The sequence below is a fragment of the Bombina bombina genome, chromosome 1, assembly GCF_027579735.1.
Source record: "Bombina bombina isolate aBomBom1 chromosome 1, aBomBom1.pri, whole genome shotgun sequence".
In the NCBI taxonomy this organism is placed as follows: domain Eukaryota; kingdom Metazoa; phylum Chordata; class Amphibia; order Anura; family Bombinatoridae; genus Bombina; species Bombina bombina.
In genome coordinates this window covers 901,349,919-901,373,071 of record NC_069499.1, presented here as the reverse complement: position 1 = coordinate 901,373,071, position 23,153 = coordinate 901,349,919, and the positions used below count along the sequence as shown (strand labels likewise).

Here is a 23,153-nt window from a genome sequence, read left to right as displayed (position 1 = left end):
CATATAATTCACTAATGGACGCTGAGGTGTCTGATTCTGTTCGTTGGCTCACCCTCCTTTTGAAAGAGATTAAACACACAGTTATATATAAACATTAGTACAATAATAACATGCTCTAACATATTAGAATATTTCTTTTTAAATGTTTATATCCATTTAATTTATATAAGTGTCTCTATACTCCAAACCTATATGAACTGATAAAATGGGGTGCTACATAGTTCTAGAACTAACAATGTTATATTTAAAGGGACAGCAATGCGAAAATTAAAGGGAAATGAAAGTCAAACATTTGTTTTGTGATTCATACAGAGCATAACATTTAAAAAAAAGTTTCCAATTTAATTATATATATGGGCCTCCATTACATATGCAGCGTCGCCGGCAAAAGCCGGCGACGCCAGATTTTACGCGATTTTGGTATTTCATATGCGGCGTAGCATACAAGTTACGCGCGTATATTTCACCCTTCGGACAAATTTTTTTTACCCATAGACTAACATAGAACAGACGCGCAATTTGGTATCCAATATACAGCGTAAGGACTTACGCGCTCAGAATTCAGAAAATCTACTCCATTCTCATCTCACCACAAATTGCAGGCACAGCAACCCTTGCACTGACTAAAAAAGCAACGTAACTCCCTGGAAGCCTTAACAAACACATACATTTAAGCAGCATCTCAAGGTTAAAGGGACAGTATACTATGATATTGTTTTTTTAAGGTTTATTTGTGTATTTGAAATAGTTTGGAGCCACAACATAATCAAATGGATTGAGCTTGTAGGTACTTTATCACATTGTGGACATATACTTGCTTATTTACTTTATATTTGTTCTCAAAACAATCAACAATACTTGGAGGAGAGAACAATGGGAAATCATAATTGTATTACCTTCATCTCTTTATATATGGGTTTATATATGAATTTTGAATAGCATAATTACGTGTCGCATTTTTATATGAAATCGCGGGTCATTTTTACGAGTGTTAGCCTAATTTGCATAAAACTACTCTTTATTGACACTTTCCGTGGTTAAAATACTGGCGTAAGTTACTTGCGACAACTAAAATGTGTATTTCAGAAGATCGCCAGTTTGTCCTACTTACGCCAGTTTAGCATCTAATGGTGCAGTATATGTAATATCCCGATGTGCAAGGTGAAATTACGGGTGGCGCGGGTTCCCACGCTTGCGCCAAAACCTGCGCTGTATATGTGATCGCGCCCCTGGTATGTGTTTGAAGCACTACATGGCAATAAATAGTGTTACCATCTAGTGCTCTTGCAAATGATTAACATTCTTGCAAAACTGCTGCCAATTGCTCCAGAAATGGGCCAACTCCTAAGCATATGTTCCTACTTTTTAATAAAAGATACCAAGAGAACAAAGTCACATTTATAATAGGAGTAAATTAGAAAGTCGTTTAAGATCACATGTTCTATCTGAATCAGGAAAAAAAATGGGTTTATATCACTTTAAATGTACATTGATTGGATAGAGCATGAGCCATCTGGCAGCAATGTTTGCAACATTGTTTATATCAATGTTATACATAGTTAAAAACACACCTGCATACTCCAAAAAATCCTGTCAGCCTACCTAGGGATAGGAGCAAATATGATAATAGAAGTAAAGGAAAGTTGTTTAAAATTGAATGCTCTGTCTGAAGTATGAAAGTTTAATTTTGGCTAGACTGTCCCTTTAAGTGGGATATTCATGTTTCACACTGCTGTATATAGTGTTTACTATGAACATGTTGGCAATAAAATAAAGTTCATTAAAATGATGATATTTATACACACAAAAAATGTAAGTGTAGGGGGATCTAGTCAGGAGAGCCTTAAAGGGACAGGAAGCCCTAACTTTTTCTTACATGATTTGAATATAATTTTAAAAATTTCCAAATTACTTCCATTTTTAAATTTGCTTTGTTCTGTAGTTATACTTTGCTGAAGGAACAGCATTGCACTACTGGCTGCAAGATGAACACATCTAGTTAGCCAATCACAAGAGGCAAATGTGTGCAGGCACCAATCAGCTGCTAGCTCCCACTAGTGTAGGATATGTGCATATATTTTTTTTTAACAAGGGATACCAAGAGAACAAAGCACATTTGAAAATATAAATGAATTTAAAAGTGTCTTAAAATTACATGCTCTAGTGGAATCATGCAAGTTTAATTTTGACTTTCCTATCCCTTTAAGGGTAACATTCCCTGTAAGGTCAAGGTGGTGTATGTCAACTTAAATTGCAATGTTGTGGGAGGGTCTGCTTCTTACCTTGAAGCTGTTGCTGAGGGCTTATCTTCCTCTTTCTCATGTGAGTTAAGTGGTTTTCTGTCGCATGCAACCAGTAACCTGTTTGTTGCAGCATTTGGGTGGTGGCACTAATATTAGTTTCCTTAGGGTTGCTTTATTTGCTGTTGCAGGAGCATGTCCAATTGTACTAGCTCTGTGTTTGTAAATCCATTGCTGTAAGTTTTGTCTACCTTGGATGTGCGCATTTGGAAAGGCTAGCACTACCTTCGATCCTACTTTGTTGGAGGTATGGCTCATCCTAGCATGTAGTGTCAGGGTCTGGACGGAGTTGGCCAAGCTAATGGGAGGGACATGATACTTCAGATCAAAACCTTGGGTTCCTCTCCCCATGATATAAGCTTCTGAAGACACCAGCATATTTTTTTTTTGGGCAAAGCTAAGAAGGAGTTCACAGAATTAACTGTAAATGGTGTCTTGACCTGCTAATGCTTGGGGGCCCATTTATCAAGTGTCTGGCGGACATGATACGCTGTAGCTATCATGTCCACCAGACATTGATAAATACCGACAGCATGCGCTGTCGGCATTTATCATTGCACAAGCAGTTCTGGTGAACTGCTTGTGCAATGCCGCCCCCTGCAGATTTGCGGCCATTCGCCTGCTAGCAGGGGGTGTCAATCAACCCGATCATTTGAGATCAGGCGGATTGATGTCCGCAGCCTCAGAGGCAGCAGACCAGTTAAGGAGCAGCGGTCTTAAGACCGCTGCTTCTTAACTCCTGTTTCCAGCGAGTCTGAAGGCTTACGCGGAAACAATGGCATTGGGGCTGATAAGGAGGTTGGTAAATTGGCCCCTCTGACTTTATAATTGTTTTTAGGATCTCAGTTGCCACCTTTCAGTTATTGGAATGTTTACATTTCAAAGAGTTTAGTATACTATGTTTTAGTATTTCAATTTTTATGAATAAATGCAACCACTATGGTCTTAAATCCAGCATTGAGCACTCCGTAAAGACCGCTGCTCCATAACTTTTTCGCCTGCTCTGCGGCGACGGACAGACATCGCCAGAAATCAACCCGATCGAATACGATTGGGTTGATTGACACCCCTGCTAGCAGCCAATTGGCCGCGAATCTTCCGGGAGCGGCATTGCACCAGCAGTTTACAAGAACTGTTGGTGCAATGATAAATGCCGAGAGCGTATGCTGTTTGCATTTATCGATGTGTAGCTGACATGATCCGCAATATTTTTCAATCTTCACCATGATGACACCAGCATCCTAATAGGAAACAGTATATTGGCTAATCATATGCCTGAAGTTTGATTTTTTTTCTTGTATAAAGCATAATTACCTACTATGGTTTAGGTGGAATGCTCACAAGAGGGCAACGGAAAAAAGAAAATCAACTAGCTTCACCAATTATTGTGTCATCCTTTGCAACTATTTACCTAAAGAATGGAAAGTTGTGATTTAGGTCCTGGGGATCTAAAGCTCTCTAGTTTGGCAAGATTTATGTAAGAAATCTTGTCGGTACTGTAAGGTCCCTGAAAGAATTTTAGAAAGCCAATATTTAGTTGGTAGATGTTTATTTCCCTATTTAAGGTTATGGATGTGAAGTAGAGAAACCTATATTATAATATAAGGTCTCAAGAAAAAAAGAAAAAAACTCCAATGATTTTGCTCCATGCTGGCAAGTTTTTGAAGGTCCTAAGTAAGACGTCTGTATTGAATAAGCCAGGAACTGATGAAGCTGGAGAAACTTTAGAACATTTAAAAAAAATTGTGAATTTTACCCAGTGAGACTGATAATGTAATGAGGTATTTTCAAAAATAGAACTTAAAAAGACTTTGCATTCTGAGTTGTCAACTATCTATTTAAAAAACAAAAGCTTCTTAGAAGATCTCATTCTAATTTGAGTGTCTCTGACATTCTATTGTAATAACTTTTTTTAAAGCAATATGTTTCTTGTAAGCCAATATTTGCATATTCATTAGTGCTGGCATTTATTATGTCTCGCAGTCTCTACTCTGCAATATCCTTAAAATTCTTTGGATTAAATAAATTAGTTGGCTCTCAAATGGATTTTCTATGCTTCTTCCTTTCTTTTATGAAATATGTTCCAGATGTTCTGCACAAGAAAAGATTTACTAAGATATGAAGTAGTGATCTGAATTTATAAAGTGGATATCTACTTAAAATGGTGCAAATTTATCTTGTGGTTTTTTTATTTCTGTATGTGATTGTGAAGTCTTGAAATGCTCTATGATTCAGGAATTCATTGATGGGTCTCACTAAATACATTCAATTTTGTGCCAAAAAAAAAAAAGCAACTGAAATGAGAAAAAGAACTGGCTGGAAGTTCACACATCTCAATATACAGTATTATTTCCAATTTACCATTACAATTGATTACAAATGTCAGTACTGTACGCCTGAGCGATTTCCTTGCATAGCTCTGGGCTTTGACAACTCATCTCAATTGTAGTTTTTAAAAAAATGGTCTTTTTCATTTTTTTTTTTTTAAAGAAATATAGGTATGAAATTATATTTAAGCCTCGGAATGTAATTGATTTATGGCTACAGAATTAGGTCGTTCTCATGCCTGTCTGAATCTCCTTCAGACATATTTACCTGTGCCACAGTTTATGGAAGATAAACGCTTTGATCCATTAACTTTAATATTAAGCAAGGTAATGTTAGGTGTTTTAGGGAGAGTGAGAGGTTGTTTTCATATATGATAAATGTGTTTTGTTATAATATTGTAATATTCCTGTGAGATTCTAAAGTATTAATTTGAAATATTGGACACTTTCGGCTAGATTACGAGTCTTGCGTTAGGCTTAAAAAGCAGCGTTGGATGGTCCCAACGCTGCTTTTTAACGCCCACTGGTATTTCGAGTCTTGCAGGTACAGGTGTACCGCTCACTTTTTTGGCCAGACTCGGAAATACCGCAAATCCACTTACGTCATGGGACTTGCATAGCGCCAGTATTACGAGTCTGACAAAAAGTGAGCGGTAGACCCTCTCCTGTCAAGACTGGTACCGTATTCGTATTTTAAAGTCAGTAGTTAAGAGTTTTACACTACAACACCGTAGCATAAAACTCTTAACTAAAGTACTAAAAAGTACACTAACACCCATAAACTACCTATTACCCCAATAGGATTGAGCTGGCATTCTATTGGCTGTTACAATCAGCCAATAGAATGCCAGTTCAATCCTATTGGCTGATTGCATCAGCCAATAGGATTTTTTCTACCATAATTCCGATTGGCTGATAGAATTCTATCAGCCAATCGGAATTGAAGGGACACCATCTTGGATGACGTCACTTAAAGGTATCGTCATTTAGTAAGAAGACTCCGGATGAAGAGGATGCTCCGCGTCAGATGTCTTGAAGATGGACCCGCTCCGCGCCGGATGGATGAAGATAGAAGATGCCTTCTGGATGAAGACTTCTGCCTGTCTGGAGGACCACTTCTGCCCAGCTTGGACGAAGACTTCTGCCCGTCTGGAGGACCACTTCTGCCCCGTTTGATGAAGATGTCTCCCTGTAAGGTGATCTTCAGGGGGTTAGTGTTAGTTTTTTTTTAAGTGGGTATTGGGTGGGTTTTAGAGTAGGGTTGGTTGTGTGGGTGGTGGGTTTTAATGTTGGGGGGATCTGTAATTTGTTTTACAGGTAAAAGAGCTGATTACTTTGGGGCAATGCCCCGAAAAAGGCCCTTTTAAGTGCTATTTGTAATTTAGTGTAGGGTAGGGCTTTTTTTTATTTTGGGGGGGCTTTTTTATTTTGTTAGGGGGATTAGATTAGGTGTAATTAGTTTAAAAATCTTGTAATGTTTTTATTATTTTCTGTAATTTAGTGTTGTTGTTTTTTGTACTTTAGATAATTTTATTTAATTTAGGGAATTAATTTAATTATAGTGGTAGTGTTAGGTGTAATTGTAACTTAGGTACTTTTGTATTTATTTTAGCTAGGTAGTTATTAAATAGTTAATAACTATTTAATAACTTTTCTACCTAGTTAAAATAAATACAAGCTTGCCTGTAAAATAAAAAAAAACCCTAAGGTACATACAATGTAACTATAAATTATATTGTAGCTAGCTTAGGGTTTATTTTATAGATATGTATTTAGTTTTAAATAGTTTAGTTTTTAAATAGTTAATGATAGTAATTTTATTTAGATTTATTTAAATTATATTTAAGTTAGGGGGTGTTAGGGTTAGACTTAGATTTAGGGGTTAATAACTTTAATATAGTGGCGGCGATGTTGGGGCGGCAGATTAGGGGTTAATAAGTGTTGGTAGGTTGCGGCGACATTGGGGACGGCAGATTAGGGGTTAATAAATATAATGTAGGTGTTGGCGATGTTGGGGGCAGCAGATTAGGGGTTCATAAGTATAATGTAGGTGGCGGCGGTGTCCGGAGCGGCAGATTAGGGATTAATAATATAATGTAGGTGTTGGCGATGTCGGGGGCAGCAGATTAGGGGTTAATAAGTGTAAGATTAGGGGTGTTTAGACTCGCGGTTCATGTTAGGGTGTTAGGTGTAGACATAAATGTATTTTCCCCATAGGAATCAATGGGGGGGGGCTGCGTTAGGAGCTTTACGCTGCTTTTTTGCAGGTGTTAGTTTTTTTTTCAGCTGGCTCTCCCTCATTGATTCCTACAGGGAAATCGTGCACAAGCACGTTCAACCAGCTCACCGCTAACGTAAGCAGCGCTGGTATTGAGGTGAGATGTGGAGCAAAATTTTGCTCTATGATCACTTTTTTGCAGTTAACGCCGGGTTTATAAAAAAACGTAATACCAGCGCTGTCTTTAAGTGAGCGGTGAGCATAAACTGCTCGTTAGCACCGCACAGCTTCTAACGCAAAACTCGTAATTTGGCCATAGATTGTTCAATCCCTATAATTAACTAATGTTGTTCTGTTCATATACAAAAACTATACAGTGATGTTTATTTATTAAAAAAGAAAGTATTTCTAGTAAGCTGTTACATTAGTCTGTTTGTGTGAGAATGCAAATGTGTAGTGTGTGTTGTGTGTGTTCATGTGTGTGTTCTGTGTGCTTGTATGAGAAATCATATGTGTGGTGTGTGTGTGCGCTTGCAAGTGTGTATTGTGTGCATTCTGTGTGCGTGTGTGAGAATGCACATGTGTAGTGTGTGGTGTGTATGTGTGCGTGCATGTGTGTATTGTGTGTGTTCTGTGTGCTTGTGTGAGAATGCACATGTATAGTGTGTGTGCATGCATGTGTGTATTGTGTGCATGTGTGTATTGTGTGTGTTCTGTGTGCTTGTGTGAGAATACACATGTATAGTGTGTGGTGTGTATGTGTGTATTGTGTGCATGTGTAGTTTGTGTGTGTGCATGCATGTGTATATTGTGTGCATGTGTGAGAATGCACATGTGTAGTTTGTGTGTGTGCATGCATGTGTGTATTGTATGCATGTGTGAGAATGCACATGTGTAGTGTGTGTGTCCGTGCATGTGTGTATTGTGTGCATGTGTGAGAATGCACATGTGTAGTTTATTTAAAGGGGAAAAATCTTATTACAGGGGTTCAAGAACAGTGGGAATTTGTGAAAGGTGCCATTTTAGATGCAACCGCACACTGTATTAGACATGTCTGTAAAAGTAAAAGAAAGCGGAAACCAATTTGGTTTTCCAAAGAAGTAGCACATGCTGTAAAGACAAAAAAGATAGCTTATAAAAATTACAGACACACACAAGCAGATGATGATATGAAAATATGGAGACTCCAACAAAAAAAGACTAAGCAGTTAATTAGGAAGGTTAAAGCTGATGCAGAAGAGAAGATAGCACAGTCAGTAAAACATGGGGACAAAACATTCTTTAGATATATCAGTGAAAGAAGAAAAAATAAGGTAGGAATAGTAAAATTGAAATCAGTTGATGGTAGAATAATAGAAGGAGATAAGCAGATTGCAGACTGTCTCAATGATTACTTCTGTTCTGTTTTCACTAAAGATTGTGAAGATACAATGTCTACATTAAGGGATGCTATGCAAAATAGAAACAAGCTTAACAGTAATCTTTTTACAGAGGATGAGGTTTTGTTAGCATTATCAAAAATAAATGTTACAAAGGCAGTGGGTCCTGATAATATTCATCCAAGGGTTTTAAAAGAACTTCGTTCAGTGCTAACTGTCCCATTAACTGATCTGTTTAATCAGTCACTATTAACAGGAGCTGTCCCAGATGATTGGAGAATAGCAAATGTAATACCTCTTCATAAAAAGGGCAGTAGAGAAGAATCTGGCAACTACAGGCCAGTTAGTTTAACTTCAGTAGTAGGGAAATTAATGGAAAGCCTCTTAAAGGAAAGAATTATGACTTACATAAAGACAAACAATTTAGAGGACCAAAATCAGCATGGTTTTACTTCAGGGAGATCATGTCAGACTAATCTAATTGACTTCTTTGATTATGTAACAAAAGTATTAGACAAGGGAGGAGCAGTTGATGTAGCATATCTAGATTTCAGCAAAGCATTTGACACCGTCCCACACAATAAACTTATTCACAAACTATATCTCCTTGGTCTAGATTCAAAAATTGTGAACTGGGTGGAATGCTGGCTTAAGGACAGAAAACAAAGTGTCTTAGTAAATGGAGTTCATTCAGCAGAGGGGGCTGTTACTAGTGGTGTTCCTCAGGGGTCAGTTCTGGGGCCTGTTTTGTTTAACATATTTATCTGCGATATCAGCAAAGGGCTACAGGGGAAAGTATGTCTCTTTGCAGATGATACAAAAATTTGCAACAGAGTGGATGTTCCAGGGGGGGTAGACAAAATGAGAAGTGATATACAACAATTGGAGGATTGGACAAACGACTGGGATCTAAAGTTTAACACAGCAAAGTGTAAAATAATGCATTTAGGGAAGAAAAATCCAAATGTTAATTACAGACTCAATGACACTTTACTGACTGTTACAGACGAGGAAGAGGACTTGGGAATTATTATTTCAGATGATTTAAAACTTAGTAAACAATGTAGTAAGGCAGCGAGTAAGGCTAGCAGAATGCTTGGATGTATTGGTAGAGGTATTTGAAGCAGAAATAGTAAGGTTCTTATGCCACTTTATAGATCATTAGTTAGGCCTCATCTTGAGTATTGTGTGCAGTTCTGGAGGCCATATCTTCAGAAGGATATTAACAAACTTGAATCTGTGCAAAGGAGGGCTACCAAAATGGTACATGGTCTAAAAAATAAAACTTACCAGGATAGGCTCAATGACCTAAATATGTATAGCTTAGAGGAGAGAAGGGAAAGAGGTGATATGATAGCAACTTTCAAGTACATTAAAGGGTTTAGTAAAACTGAGGCTGTGGGTATTTTACATAAAATGGAAAATTCAAGAACAAGGGGTCATGAGCTCAAGCTAAAGGGTAGTAGATTCAGGAGTAATTTGAGGAAGCACTTCTTTACAGAAAGAGTGATTGATTTATGGAATAAACTTCCTCAAGAGGTAGTAGCAACAAACACTGTGGGGGACTTTAAAAATGCATGGGACAAGCATAGGGCTATCCTACGAACTAGATAAGTTTATACTGTTAGGTAAGGTGGGGCAGACTTGCTGGGCCTATGGCTCTTATCTGCCGTCAATATCTATGTTTCTATGTTTCTATGTTTGTGTGTGTGCATGCATGTGTGTATTGTATGCATGTGTGAGAATGCACATGTGTAGTGTGTGTGTCCGTGCATGTGTGTATTGTGTGCATGTGTGAGAATGCACATGTGTAGTTTGTGTGTGTCCGTGCATGTGTGTATTGTGTGCATGTGTGAGAATGCACATGTGTAGTTTGTGTGTGTGCATGCATGTGTGTATTGTATGCATGTGTGAGAATGCACATGTGTAGTGTGTGTGTCCGTGCATGTGTGTATTGTGTGCATGTGTGAGAATGCACATGTGTAGTTTGTGTGTGTGCATGTGTGTATTGTGTGCATGTGTGAGAATGCACATGTGTAGTTTGTGTGTGTGCATGCATGTGTGTATTGTATGCATGTGTGAGAATACACATGTGTAGTGTGTGTCCGTGCATGTGTGTATTGTGTGCATGTGTGAGAATGCACATGTGTAGTTTGTGTGTGTGCATGTGTGTATTGTGTGCATGTGTGAGAATGCACATGTGTAGTTTGTGTGTGTGCGTGCATGTGTGTATTGTGTGCATGTGTGAGAATGCACATGTGTAGTGAGTGTGTGTCCGTGCATGTGTGTATTGTGTGCATTGTGTGTTCATGTGTGAGAATGCAAATGTGTAGTGTGTGTTGTGTGTATACATGCATGTGTGTATTGTGTACATTATGTGTGCATGTATGAGCATTAGGGTTGCCACCCAGCCAGTATTTTACTGACACGACCAGTATTTTACTGACACGACCAGTATTTTACTGACACGACCAGTATTTTACTGACACGACCAGTATTTTACTGACACGACCAGTATTTTACTGACACGACCAGTATTTTTAAGGTTCATGTCAATGTAGAAAATAATGAATAAATATTGAAAGAAAGCCCCTGTCAAAAATGAAACTTCTTCTGAGTGTGATGAATACAAGTTATAAACAAATGAGCATTTAAAATCAGTCCTATCAGCTTTAGTTTTTGAGTTATGCTGTTTAATTATTTATGCAAATTTATGTTAATTAGCATGGCCAGTATTTTCTTCCAAGAAAAGTGGCAACCCTAATGAGCATGCACATGTGTAGTTTGTGTTGTGTGTGTGTGCATGTGTGTATTATGTGCATTCTGTGTGCTTGTGTGAGAATACACATGTGTAGTGTGTGTGCATGCATGTGTGTATTGTGTGCATGTGTAAGAATGCACATGTGTAGTGTGTGGTGTATGTGTGTGCATGTGTGTATTATGTGCATTCTGTGTGCATGTGTGAGCATGCACATGTGTAGTGTGTGGTGTGTTTGTGTGTGTGTATTGTGTGCGTTCTGTGTGCTTGTGTGAGAATACACATGTGTAGTGTGTGTGCATGCATGTGTGCATTTTGTGCATGTGTAAGAATGCACATGTGTAGTGTGTGTGGTGTATGTGTGTGCATGTGTGTATTATGTGCATTCTGTGTGCATGTGTGAGCATGCACATGTGTAGTGTGTGGTGTGTGTGCGTGCATGTATGTATTGTGTGCGTTCTGTGTGCTTGTGTGAGAATACACATGTGTAGTGTGTGTGCATGCATGTGTGTATTGTGTGCATGTGTGAGAATGCACATGTGTAGTGTGTGTGTGCGCGTGCATGTGTGTATTGTGTGCATGTGTGAGAATGCACATGTGTAGTGTGTGTGTTCGTGCATATGTGTATTGTGTGCATTCTGTGAGCATGTGTGAGAATGCAAATGTATAGTGTGTGTTGTGTGTTTGCATGTGTGTGTTCTGTGTGCTTGTGTGAGAATGCACATGTGTAGTGTGTGTGTGTGTGTGCATGTGTGAGAATGCAAATGTGTAGTGTGTTTGTGCATGTGTGTGTTCTGTGTGCTTGTGTGAGAATGCATATGTGTGGTGTGTGAGTGCGCTTACATGTGTGTATTGTGTGCATTCTGTGTGCATGTGTGAGCATATACATGTGTAGTGTGTGTATGTGCATGTGTGTTCTGTGTGCATGTGTGTATTGTGTACATGCTGTGTGCATATTATCAATTTTTCTTCATTATCTTGCTATCTTTATTTGAAAAAGAAGGCATCTAATCTTGTTTTGTGGTTCAGTTACTCTGGACAGCACTTTTTTAGTGGTGGATGAATTTATCCACCAATCAGCAAGAACAAGCCAGATTGATCACCAAAAATGGGCTGGCATCTAAACTTACATTCTTGCATTTAAAATAAAGATACCAAGAGAATGAAGAAAATTTGATTATAGGGGTAAATTAGAAAGTTGCTTAAAATATCATGCTCTATCTGAATCAGGAAATAAACAATTTGGGTTCAGTGTCCCTTTAAGGCTATTTAAGCTGGAGATGCCTGAAAGGTTGAGTTGCATAGAGCATCTAAGTTACTTTTAAATGTGCATTATTTAAAGGGACAGTAAACTAAAATTTAAACTTAAATTGTTGGAATAGAGAATTCAATTTTAAACTACTTTATTTCTATTATCTATTTTGCTTAGTTCTCTTGGTAATCTTTATTAAAAAGTAATCCTAGGAGAGCTCAGAAGATGCACGTGTCTTTAGCCATCTGGCAGCAGTGTTTGCAACATAGTTTATAACAATGTTATGCATAGTTACAAACACTGCTGCCCTAGCCTGCTATACACACATGCACGCTCCTGAGCTACTATTAGCTTAACTAGATTTAGTCTCCAACAAAGGATACAAAGACAACAAAGCAAATTTGACAACAGAAGTAATTTGGAAAGTTATTTAAATGTGCTTGTTCTGTCTCAATCACAAAAGTTTAAAGGGACATTGTACACTAGATTTTTCTTTGTATAAATGTTTTGTAGATGATCCATTTATATAGCGCATCTGGGAGTGTTTTTGTAACAATGTATTGTTTTGCTTATTTTTTAATAACATTGTGCTGATTGACAGACTACTAACAAAGCCCCACAGTGTCAGATGTATACATGCGTTTACAGACTCCTGCTGGCTCCTGTTTGTTATCTGTCTTTTCATATTAAGGGAGGGGGGAAGTGTCTGCTCTTATTTTCCCAGCCCCTTTCACTGGGTGTCCCAAACTAACCTCATCAACAGTGCTAAGTGCTATGTCAGTAGCACTTGCAACAATGTTGTAAACAATGTTATACATTGTTGCAAATACTACTGCATAGAGAGCTGAAGACAAGTGTATGCCCCTGAGCTTCTATGAACCTACCTAGGTTTAAACATCAACAAAGGATACCAAGAGAACAAAGTACATGTGGTGATATAAATAAATTGGAACGTTTTTGAAAATAACATGCTCTATCTGAATCAATTTTAATTCTTATTTTGTGTCACTTTAATGCAACATTTCCCTAATCATTGAAGGGTAACACATTAAAGCATTTCTTGCACTGTGCCCACACAATGCAGACATCTGAAGACACTTTACCACAAAAACACATGGGAGTTTTAAAAATTAGGTTTTTAACAATCATATTTCGACATTAGAGTTTCCTTTGCAGAACATAACATCCTTCTGTATTGAAAATCAGAGAAAACATACAGTTGTTACAAAAAAATAATAAAAAAAATCACAAATTAATAGTAAACCAGCCTTAAAGGGACATGAAACACAATTTGTTTTCTTTCATGATTTAGAAAGAGCATGTAATTTTAAACAGCTTTCTAATTTACTTCCATTATCTAATTTGCTTCATTGTCTTGCTATCCTTTGCTGAAAAGCCTATCTAGATAGGCTCAGTAGCTGCTGATTGGTGGCTGCGCATAGATGCCTTGTGTGATTGGCTCACCCCTGTGTATTGCTATTTCTTCAACAAACAATATATAAAGAATGTAGCAAATGGGATAATAGAAATAAATTGGAATGTTGTTTAAAATGGTATCCTCTATCAGAATCATGAAGAAAAAGTTTGGTTTTAGTCTCCCCTTAATTTTGAGCATTTCTTGTCATTTCTAATGGCTTAATGGTGTATCTATTAAATTCCATTTTTGTTTTACTCATATTACACAATTTGCACCTGAAGCATAGCTTTTTATGTTTTATTAGTTCATGTAAATGTGTCTTAAATAATGAATGGTGTGGGTGTACGAATATTTTCATTATTATATAACCTTAGTTATCTGTGTTTTTTTTTTTATCTACGCAATTTGAGAAAGAAACGCAATCATTAAAGTAGAGTTTAAAACAGCAATAAACAAAAAAGTATTATACTGTTAAAAAGTAATGTGTACTATAGATAATGTTTTACTATTATGCATAATACTTTCCTTGGCCGCACATGGTCCCCTTATATTTTAAGTATTGTCTGAGAAATAATAAAATATTTATTGATGCTGGAGGCTGTATTAGAAATCACCTCATCTTTTACTAGCAAGTTGCTGATTAGGAACTTCAGTTATATTCAGGTAGTGTAATCACTGCTAAAATTTTATTTTGTATCTGGTGTAAAATCCTGATGTTGCAGAGTTAGACACAGAACATTTTGTGAATTTTAAATTAAAATATAAAGTGAAAAGGATAGAGAACAAAAAGATTGGCTTCATCGAAGCAACATAATAAACAGATATCAATAAATGCCCAGACAATTTACAGTCTTGATCTCAGCAAACAGAAAGAACATAGTGAGTTTAGTGTATGTTCCTAAATGGACACGATTTTCATCCATCTGCATTAAATTAATTTCTTCTTGCTTCTGTTGTCATTAGTAAAAGACATTAATCTTTGTCATTTCTTACAGCCTCTGGACTTTGAGAGCAAAAAATCCTATACACTGAAGGTGGAAGCAGTCAATATTCATATCGATCCTCGTTTCATGAGCGGGGTACCCTTCAAGGATACAGCAACGGTAAAAATTACAGTGGAAGATGCGGATGAACCACCTGTCTTTTCATCGCCTACGTATCTCTTGGAAGTGCACGAAAATGCTGCCATTAATGGCGTGATTGGTCAGGTGACTGCCCGTGATCCAGATGCATCTGCTAGTCCTATAAGGTATTACAGATTTATAAGTAATAACATTTTTGGCAAATAGCAGACAGGTAAAGATATAGCCAATCTCTGCCCTATTTAATTGCAGAGGGAAAAATGATATCAGCACAATCTCTGAATACGAATATACTCTATATAGTAACACTTGAATAATATTTATTCACTTGACCCTTGCTTGTAATAGTTTACAGGAAAAAGTACCAGACTCAAAGCAAACAAGTAGTATTGTTCCTCGATGTGTAATTCCAGCCCTCCTGGGGTACTGCTGTCTTACGGGGGCATCAAAAACTAAATAAACACTAAGCAATCTTTAGTCCAAGATGTATTTTTAAAATCATATTAAAATATAAATGTAAAGTTTTAGGCTCCACAAAGTATTGGGTGCTGCCATTTTGTACCCAAGGTTTCCATAGTCATAGTGTGTTATATTTTCTCCTCTCTTATATGGATAGACTTGATGGGCCTTTCAATTTGTGTCTACTGTCAAATTCTAAACTCAACATGCTTTTTTTTATGTCTGTATGGAAGTATCAGAAGGTCACCTCAAAACAAGTTTGATTTAAAATATATATAAATAGTGTGTGTGTGTATGTGTGAGTGTATGTATGTCTGTGTATGTATATGTATGTGTGTGTGTATGTATATGTGTGTGTGTGTATATGTGTATATGTATATGCGTGTGTGTGTATACATGTGTGTGTGTGTGTATGTATGTGTGTGTGTATTTATATTATTATTATCATTTATTTGTAAAGTGCCGCCAAATTCTGTAGTGCTGGGTACAATGATAGGGGTATACAATGACAAAGATTTGTGATTAAATACAAAACATAACAAAACTAAACAAATCTAGTACAGGAGGAAGAGGGCCCTGCTCCGGAGAGCTTACAGTCTATAGGTTTAGGGTGCAGAGACATAAGGTTGGGTAGCTTTTTACATCTGTTGTATTTGCAGCAGTGAGTCAGGCAGTTCATGTACATGTATTAGTTTGGTTCGGATGAGGGATGGAGGAGAGATGGTAAGCCTCTCAGAATAGGTGAGTTTTCAAGGATCGTCTGAAGCTATACAAGGTTGGAGACAGTCTTATGGACCGGGGTAGAGAGTTCCAGAGGACAGGAGCAGCACGTGCGAAGTCTTGGAGGCGGGAGTGGGATGTAGAGATAACAGGAGTGTAGAGACGTAGGTCAGAGGTTGATCGAAAAGGACGGGATGGGGAATATTTCACGATGAGAGAAGAAATATAGTTGGGAGTTAGACTGTTGAGTGCTTTGTAAGTTAGGGTTAATACTTTAAATTGTATTCTGGAGTGTATGGGGAGCCAGTGTAGAGACTGGCAGAGCGGAGCAGCTGATGTAGATCGGCGACTTAGGTGGATGAGTCTAGCAGAAACATTCATAATAGATTGGAGGGAGGAGAGGCGATGTTTTGGAAGGCCATTTAGGAGTAGATTGCAATAATCAATGCGTGACAAAATGAGGGAATGAATAAGTATTTTTGTAGTTTTTTTGAGTAAGGAAGGGACGAATTTGGGTATCATCAGCATACAAGTGGTTCTAGAATACAAAGGAGGCTATAAGTTTTCCAAGGCAGGATGTATAGAGAGAGAAAAGCAGGGGGCCCAAGACAGAGCCTTGCGGTACTCCAACTGAGAGAGGCATAGGATCACAAAATATATTGTTAAAGGAAACTGAAAACGAGCGGTTTGACAGATATGATGCAAACCAGGAGAGGGCTGTGTCTCGGATGCCAAATTAATGTAGTATTTTTAGGAGGAGAAGATGGTCAACTGTGTCAAAAGCTGCGGACAGGTCAAGAAGAATTAGTAAGGACTAATGGCATTTTGCTTTAGCTGATAACAGGTCATTTGTTACTTTAGCAAGAGCGGTTTCTGTTGAGTGTTTAGAACGGAAACCAGATTGTAGTGGATCAAGTAAGGAGTTAGTTGTGAGAAATTATGTTAGCCGATTATAGACTAATCATTCCAATAATTTTGAAGCAAAGGGAAGTAAGGAGACCGGTCAATAGTTAGAAGGGGTGGAGGGGTCAAGTGAGGGCTTTTTTAGGATTGGTATGATTGACGCATGCTTGAATGTGTCAGGAAATGTGCCAGCGGTGAGAGATTGGTTAAAGAGATGAGTTAGGGTAGGGGTTAGTGAAGCAGAGAGAGAGGGAATAAGTTGTGAAGGAAAAGGGTCAAGTGGGCAGGTTGTGAGATGAGCTAAGTATAGGAGTGCAGATACTTCTTCCTTCTCTTACAGGAGGGAAGTAGCATAGATTTTTGTCAATAGAAGGGGTGGGTAGAATTGCTGGGTTTGAGGGGTGTGAGGTGCAGATCTCTTTTCTAATGGTGTCAATTTTATTTTTGAAGTGATCAGCAATAATTTGAGCAGTGAGGTTGGTAGTGGGTGGGGGGGGCAGGTGGAGGAAGAAAGGGAGTTAAAGGTTGAGAACAGCTTTCTGGGGTTGGATGCGTGAGATGACACAAGGGAGGAGAAATAGACTTGTTTGGCCAGGCTGAGCGAAGAGTTTTAATACTTAAGGGTGAATTTATAATGCTGGAAATCAGCACAGGTGAGTTATTTCCTCCACTGCCATTCAGCAGCCCGTGAGCATCGCTGAATATATCTGGTCTGTTTAGTGTGCCATGGTTGCCGTCGTGTGATTGATGTACGTCGAAGAGTGGAGGGTGCAGTTTTGTCAAGTGTTGATTTTAGTGCCGAATTATACTGTAGAGTCACAAGGTTTGGACAAGAGAGGGATGCAATGTCAGAGAGCAGAGGACTCAGTTGAGTGAAAAAGTCTGTGAGATCCAAGTCATTTAAAGGGACATGAAACCCAAATTTTTTCTTTCATGATTTAGATAGAACATGCAATTTTAAACAATTTTCTAATTTACTTCTATTAACTAATGTGCTTCATTCTCTTGATATCCTTTTCTGGAAAGCATATCTAGATAGATTCAGTAACTGCTGAATGGTGGTTGCACATAGATGCCTCGTGTGATTGGCTCACCCATGTGCATTGCTATTTCTTCAACACAGGATATCTAAAGAATGAAGCAAATTAGATAATAGAAGTAAATTAGAAAGTTGTTTAAAATTGTATTCTCTATCTGAATCATGAAAGATTTTTTGGGGGTTTAATGTCCCTTTAACTTCCTGTAAGGTAGCAGTTTTTAAATGTGTGTATGTGTTGATTTCAGGATGCAGATTATAATCAGGCAGTGTAGTGCAGTATAGGGATGTTTGTATATCTGTAGGGCTCCACAGAAATAAATTAGAGCATTGTGCTGCAAATTATCAATTATGCATATTAAATACATAATATGCCACACATTATCATAATGAGACTTGGTATATAAAGCATCAGTTGATTATGGTTAGTGTAATGATGTCTTGCATAGTGTAAAAAAATAAATCCAAAGCAAATCTGGCTACATCTGTACTTTCATGAGAGGTTATTTGATATATTACTAGAAATAAATAGTGCCATTTTCTTAGAGCTTAATTTTAAGAGTTTTAAATATCATCTGTTTTAGGTTAGTTATCTTAATAAACTCTTTAGCTTCTCATCAGCTTAGAACATTTTAGCCAAGATGAAACTAATGTAAAATAGAGTTTATTTTTTTATTAAAAATGTCAGCATATTTGTTTTTAAATATTAAGGCAGAACATTGTTTTTTAACGCTTTTGCTGCTAAGCCTTTTCATATCCCTGTGCTAAACTGATTGTAAACTTTTTTTGCTCTTTACATTTGAACACAAATTATACCAGCAGATACAGAATATGCAATTATTATATTTATATTTTATTGTACGTGAGGCTTCAACAAGATTAAAAAAACAAAACAAAACACTATTTTTGTTATGATTTTAGTAAATAACACTGAAAATAGCAAGGTGACCACTGTTGCTACCTTCATCCTTTTACTAAATTGTTAACAGTGGTATTTAAAGGGACAGTCTACAGCTTAGTCATCTTAAAGTCTTACCTTAGAGTAAGCTGCAAATAGCCTCCTGCACCCCTTTCTATATCATGCAGCAGGAACGGTAAAAAGTTCCACCCACTGATGACATCACAATCTGGGTTGCATCCAGGAACTGTGCTGGATAGCACTGATAGTCTGTTGAAACCAACTACTGAGCTTTTTGTTATTGGATGTCATTAGCTGCCGATATCGTTATGTCATTAGTGGGTGGAGCTTGGCAGCCATTTCAAAGTGGCCAAAAAAACAATATTAATTTTAAAATAACTTTTTTACCGACTTGATGGTAACAGGCACTGACATTTAATTTTGCACAGTAAGGCACGTACTAAACCGAGGTTTCCATACCAGAACTCCAAGACGTACACCACTACTAACCCAAAAGCACATGAAAAGTCTGCTCCAATATGCTCAAATTCAAATAAATAAGGCACAGAAGTATTAGGATTTTATTCCTTGGAGCGATGAAACAAAACTGGAACTTTTCTGCACGATGGATCAGCAGTATGTCTGGAGGAAGAAGAATGGAGTATTTGCTGAAAAGAACACTCTGCCTACAGTTAAGCATGGTGGTGGCTCTGAGGCATTAACCCCTAATAACTGTTAGGGACATTTATTAAATTAACCATAGATCTGATCCCTGGTTAATTTTCGGAGTGGTAATTGCTACTGCAAGCTCGCGATAGCATTAACCAGCCACTTATAAATGGCTGGTTATTTATTGTGCTCAAATTTGCCTGTTTTACGGTGATCAATAAATTAGCGCTCCACTTGTAATCTGGCCCTTAATATACAACTCACAGGTTAAATGAAAAGTGAAAACAATGTTGTTGTTTTTTTCACTTTTTAATTGAATATTTATCATCTGGTGTTATGATCTTTTTTTTTTCTTTTTTTTTTTTTGCAAAACAAATAATATAGCAGTTGCTAAAACTATGAAAACCATTTTTTCCAAATACAAATTGTTTATATAGTATCAATATGTCTTCCACTGATGTGTAATGGTAGATATCCCTACTAAGTTTAATAACATTTCACAGTAAATTAAATGAAAAAAAAAAACATGTTATCTGCTAATCCATGAATGTGAGAAAAATAGCATATGCTAAATGCATTCTACGTTAATGAGCATGTTCAGTCTCTTTTTACTATATAAACACATTAGCTCAATGTTTATAGAATGCAACATTTTAATGCCTTTTTAAGCTTCTAGTTTCAGTACTACACTTGTAAAAAACAGATCTTTTTAATATGTTTTGTATCATTACATATTTTTTACATAATATATATAAGAATAAAATAAAAACATATTTTGCTTGTTATCTTCAAATTACTAATGGAAACTAACTTTTTAGTGTAAAATGCTCTATTTCTGTATACAAATGAGTTTAAAGGTCAGACAAGTCCATAAAAAAGTTTCATGATTTAAAGGGACAGTCTACACCTATATTAACGTTAGCCCATACCTTAGATTGTGTTCCGATTGTCATAACTCACCCCTTCAACCCCAATGAGTCTGCTTCAAAAACGGAGTTATTCAAAATCAAAAGTTTGATTTCAATCGTTACAAATGGCCGACAAACTCCGCCCAATCCCTTCTCCTCCTACCTTGAACTCGTCTTCTCTTTGTAGCTCATGCTCGTGCACGTAGCAGCCACTGACGTAATTACCGTCTAAACACGCATGAGCACCTTTTACGGAAGTGAGTAAACGGAAGTCCGTCTGCGCAGCTGGCAATTAACCAAACCTATGGTTGTGTGGAAATTGAAAATATGCTTTTGTTCCGGATTTTTGTTCCTCTGCTGGTGCGCATGCGCGAAACAACGAAAGCGCAAGACCGATTTTTAATCAATGATCAACTTTTGATTGGAGCGTTTGATTGGAGACAGTCTGTGATGTAGTTTATAGGCGGAGCTGGTCGGCCATTTGTAACGATTGAAATCAAACTTTTGATTTCGAATAACTCCGTTTTTGAAGCAGACTCGTTGGGGTAGAGGGGGTGAGTTATGACAATCGGAACACAATCTAAGGTATAGGCTAACGTTAATATAGGTGTAGACTGTCCCTTTAAATAGGGAATGTAATTTTAAACAACTTTCCAATTTACTTTTATCTCAAATTTTACTTTGTTCTCTTGGTATTCTTAGTTGAAAGCTAAACCTAGGAGGTTCATATGCTAATTTCTTAGACCTTGAAGACTGCCTCTAATCTGAATGCATTTTGACTGCTAGAGGGCATTAGTTCATGTGTTTCATATAGATAACATTGTGGTCATGCACGTGAAGTTACCCTGAAGTGAGCACTGATTGGCTAAAATGCCAGTCTGTCAAAAGAACTGAAATAAGGGGGCAGTTTGCAGAGGTTTTTTTACAGGGTGATCACAGAGGTAAAAAGTGTATTTCTATAACTGTATTGGTTATGCAAAACTGGGGAACTGGTAATACAGGGATTATCTTTCTTTTTAAACAACAAAAATTCTGGTATTGGCTGTCCCTTTAAACAGACATAGATCTGTCTATCAATCCCTGACTGTCAAGCAGTTTTTTTTATTTTTATGTTAAAGGGCCATGATACCCAAATGTTGAAGCACATGAAAGTGATGCAACGTGGCTGTAAAAAGCTCACTAGTAAATATCACCTGAACATATCTATGTAAAAAAGAAAGATATTTTACCTCAAAAATTCCTCAGTAGCCACATCCCATTGTAAAGGATTTCTAAGCAGCAAATCAGTATGTCTGTCCCGGGACAGCTTAGGGAGTGAGCTAACTTGCACACTCATCTTATTTCCCGATTCAGTTTAAGGAAGTTTACTATGAAATCTCATGAGAGTTAAGTCAAATCTCATGAGATCACAGAAAAATAGTTCATGACCTCAGCACTGCTGATGCTGATTGGCTGCTGTTCATTTCTTCATTTTTTTTTTTTTAAACCTGCAGCTGGGAGCAGCGGAGTATAACTTTTTACACAGAACTTACTCTGCTGAGCTGAGGAAATTGTGAGGTAAAATATCTTCCTTTTTTACATAGAGATGCTCAGGTGATATTTTCCTGTCAGCTTTTAACAGTTATACTGCATCAGATTCAAGTGATTTCGCATATGAGTATTATGTCCCTTTAACCAAAGTCTATTATTTAGTAAAGCTTTAATCTAAATCTTTGAAATTTGACTTGTTAAAAATTAAAGTGACATAAAGTGATTGTAAAGTTTAATGAATGGTAACTAAACGTAATCTTAAAAACAGGGTCACTTTCATTAATTAAACGTTATAATGACGCTTATTTAAAAAAAAAATACTTACCTTTGCGTTATGGTAAACGTAACACCGATCCTCCGAAAGCAGGAGCTGTGGGCGGAGGATCAGCGTTATGTTTACCATAACGCAAAGGTAAGTATTTTAAAAATAAGCGTCATTGTAACGTTTAATAAATGAAAGTGCCCCTGTTTTTAAGATAACTTTTAGTTACCAGGCATTTATTCATTAAACTTTACAACCACTTTAAAGGGCCAGGAAATGCAGTAGATTTGCATAATCAACAAAGGTAAGATAACAAGAAAATGCTATAGCACTTTTGCCCCGATATCCAAAGCATCAACATATTTAAAGAGAATGGGCGTGTCTGAGCAATGCCACTCTTTGGTATTTTGCTGCGGAGGGGGCCCTATTTTAAGACTGCCTACATGGCGCAGACAGTGCACTCACTGAAATTAAAAATAGTTTCCGTATAGGCACACTTCAAATATTGCTGTGGATACCTCATTTTAATTAGGTCAGGCAATGTAGTCTCGGCATATGATAGCTACCAAGACAAACATGGCCGCTACCCTTCTTGCAAACTGCAACCATTAAATCCATTTTAAGATATCTACAATACGTCAAACAATATGCATTGTACATGACTATGCATATCATTTAAACATTGATCCCTAATTTGTCATAACCTACAACTAACTGTAGAAGCTGAGGACCTACACATACATATTTAATATTTAAAATGATGCATTGTTATGTGAAATGCATAATGTTTAAATAGTTGTATATAAATTAAAATGTAATTAATGTTGTTTGTTGTGTTTATTATTTCTTATTAAAGAAAGTATAATTAACATTATAGTTCTACATAACTGCATGTAATATTTACATTTAATGCTACTGACTATGATAACATAAATAAATATTAATATATATATATATATATATATCTATGTTATCACTAATAAACACAACATGCTAACAGAAATACATTGTAATGTTTATGCAGTACTTAAACCA

The 23,153-nt window shown here is 37.0% G+C and overlaps 1 protein-coding gene across 1 annotated transcript in view; it reads left to right on the top strand.

The window, feature by feature from the left end:
• CDH8 (cadherin 8) overlaps nucleotides 1–23,153 on the top strand; it is a 658,573-nt gene that overhangs the window by 450,532 nt on the left and 184,888 nt on the right. The window contains exon 7 of the mRNA XM_053699570.1: nucleotides 14,647–14,900. Within this exon, the coding sequence (XP_053555545.1) occupies nucleotides 14,647–14,900 (254 nt within the window). The remainder of the gene's footprint in view (nucleotides 1–14,646; nucleotides 14,901–23,153) is intronic.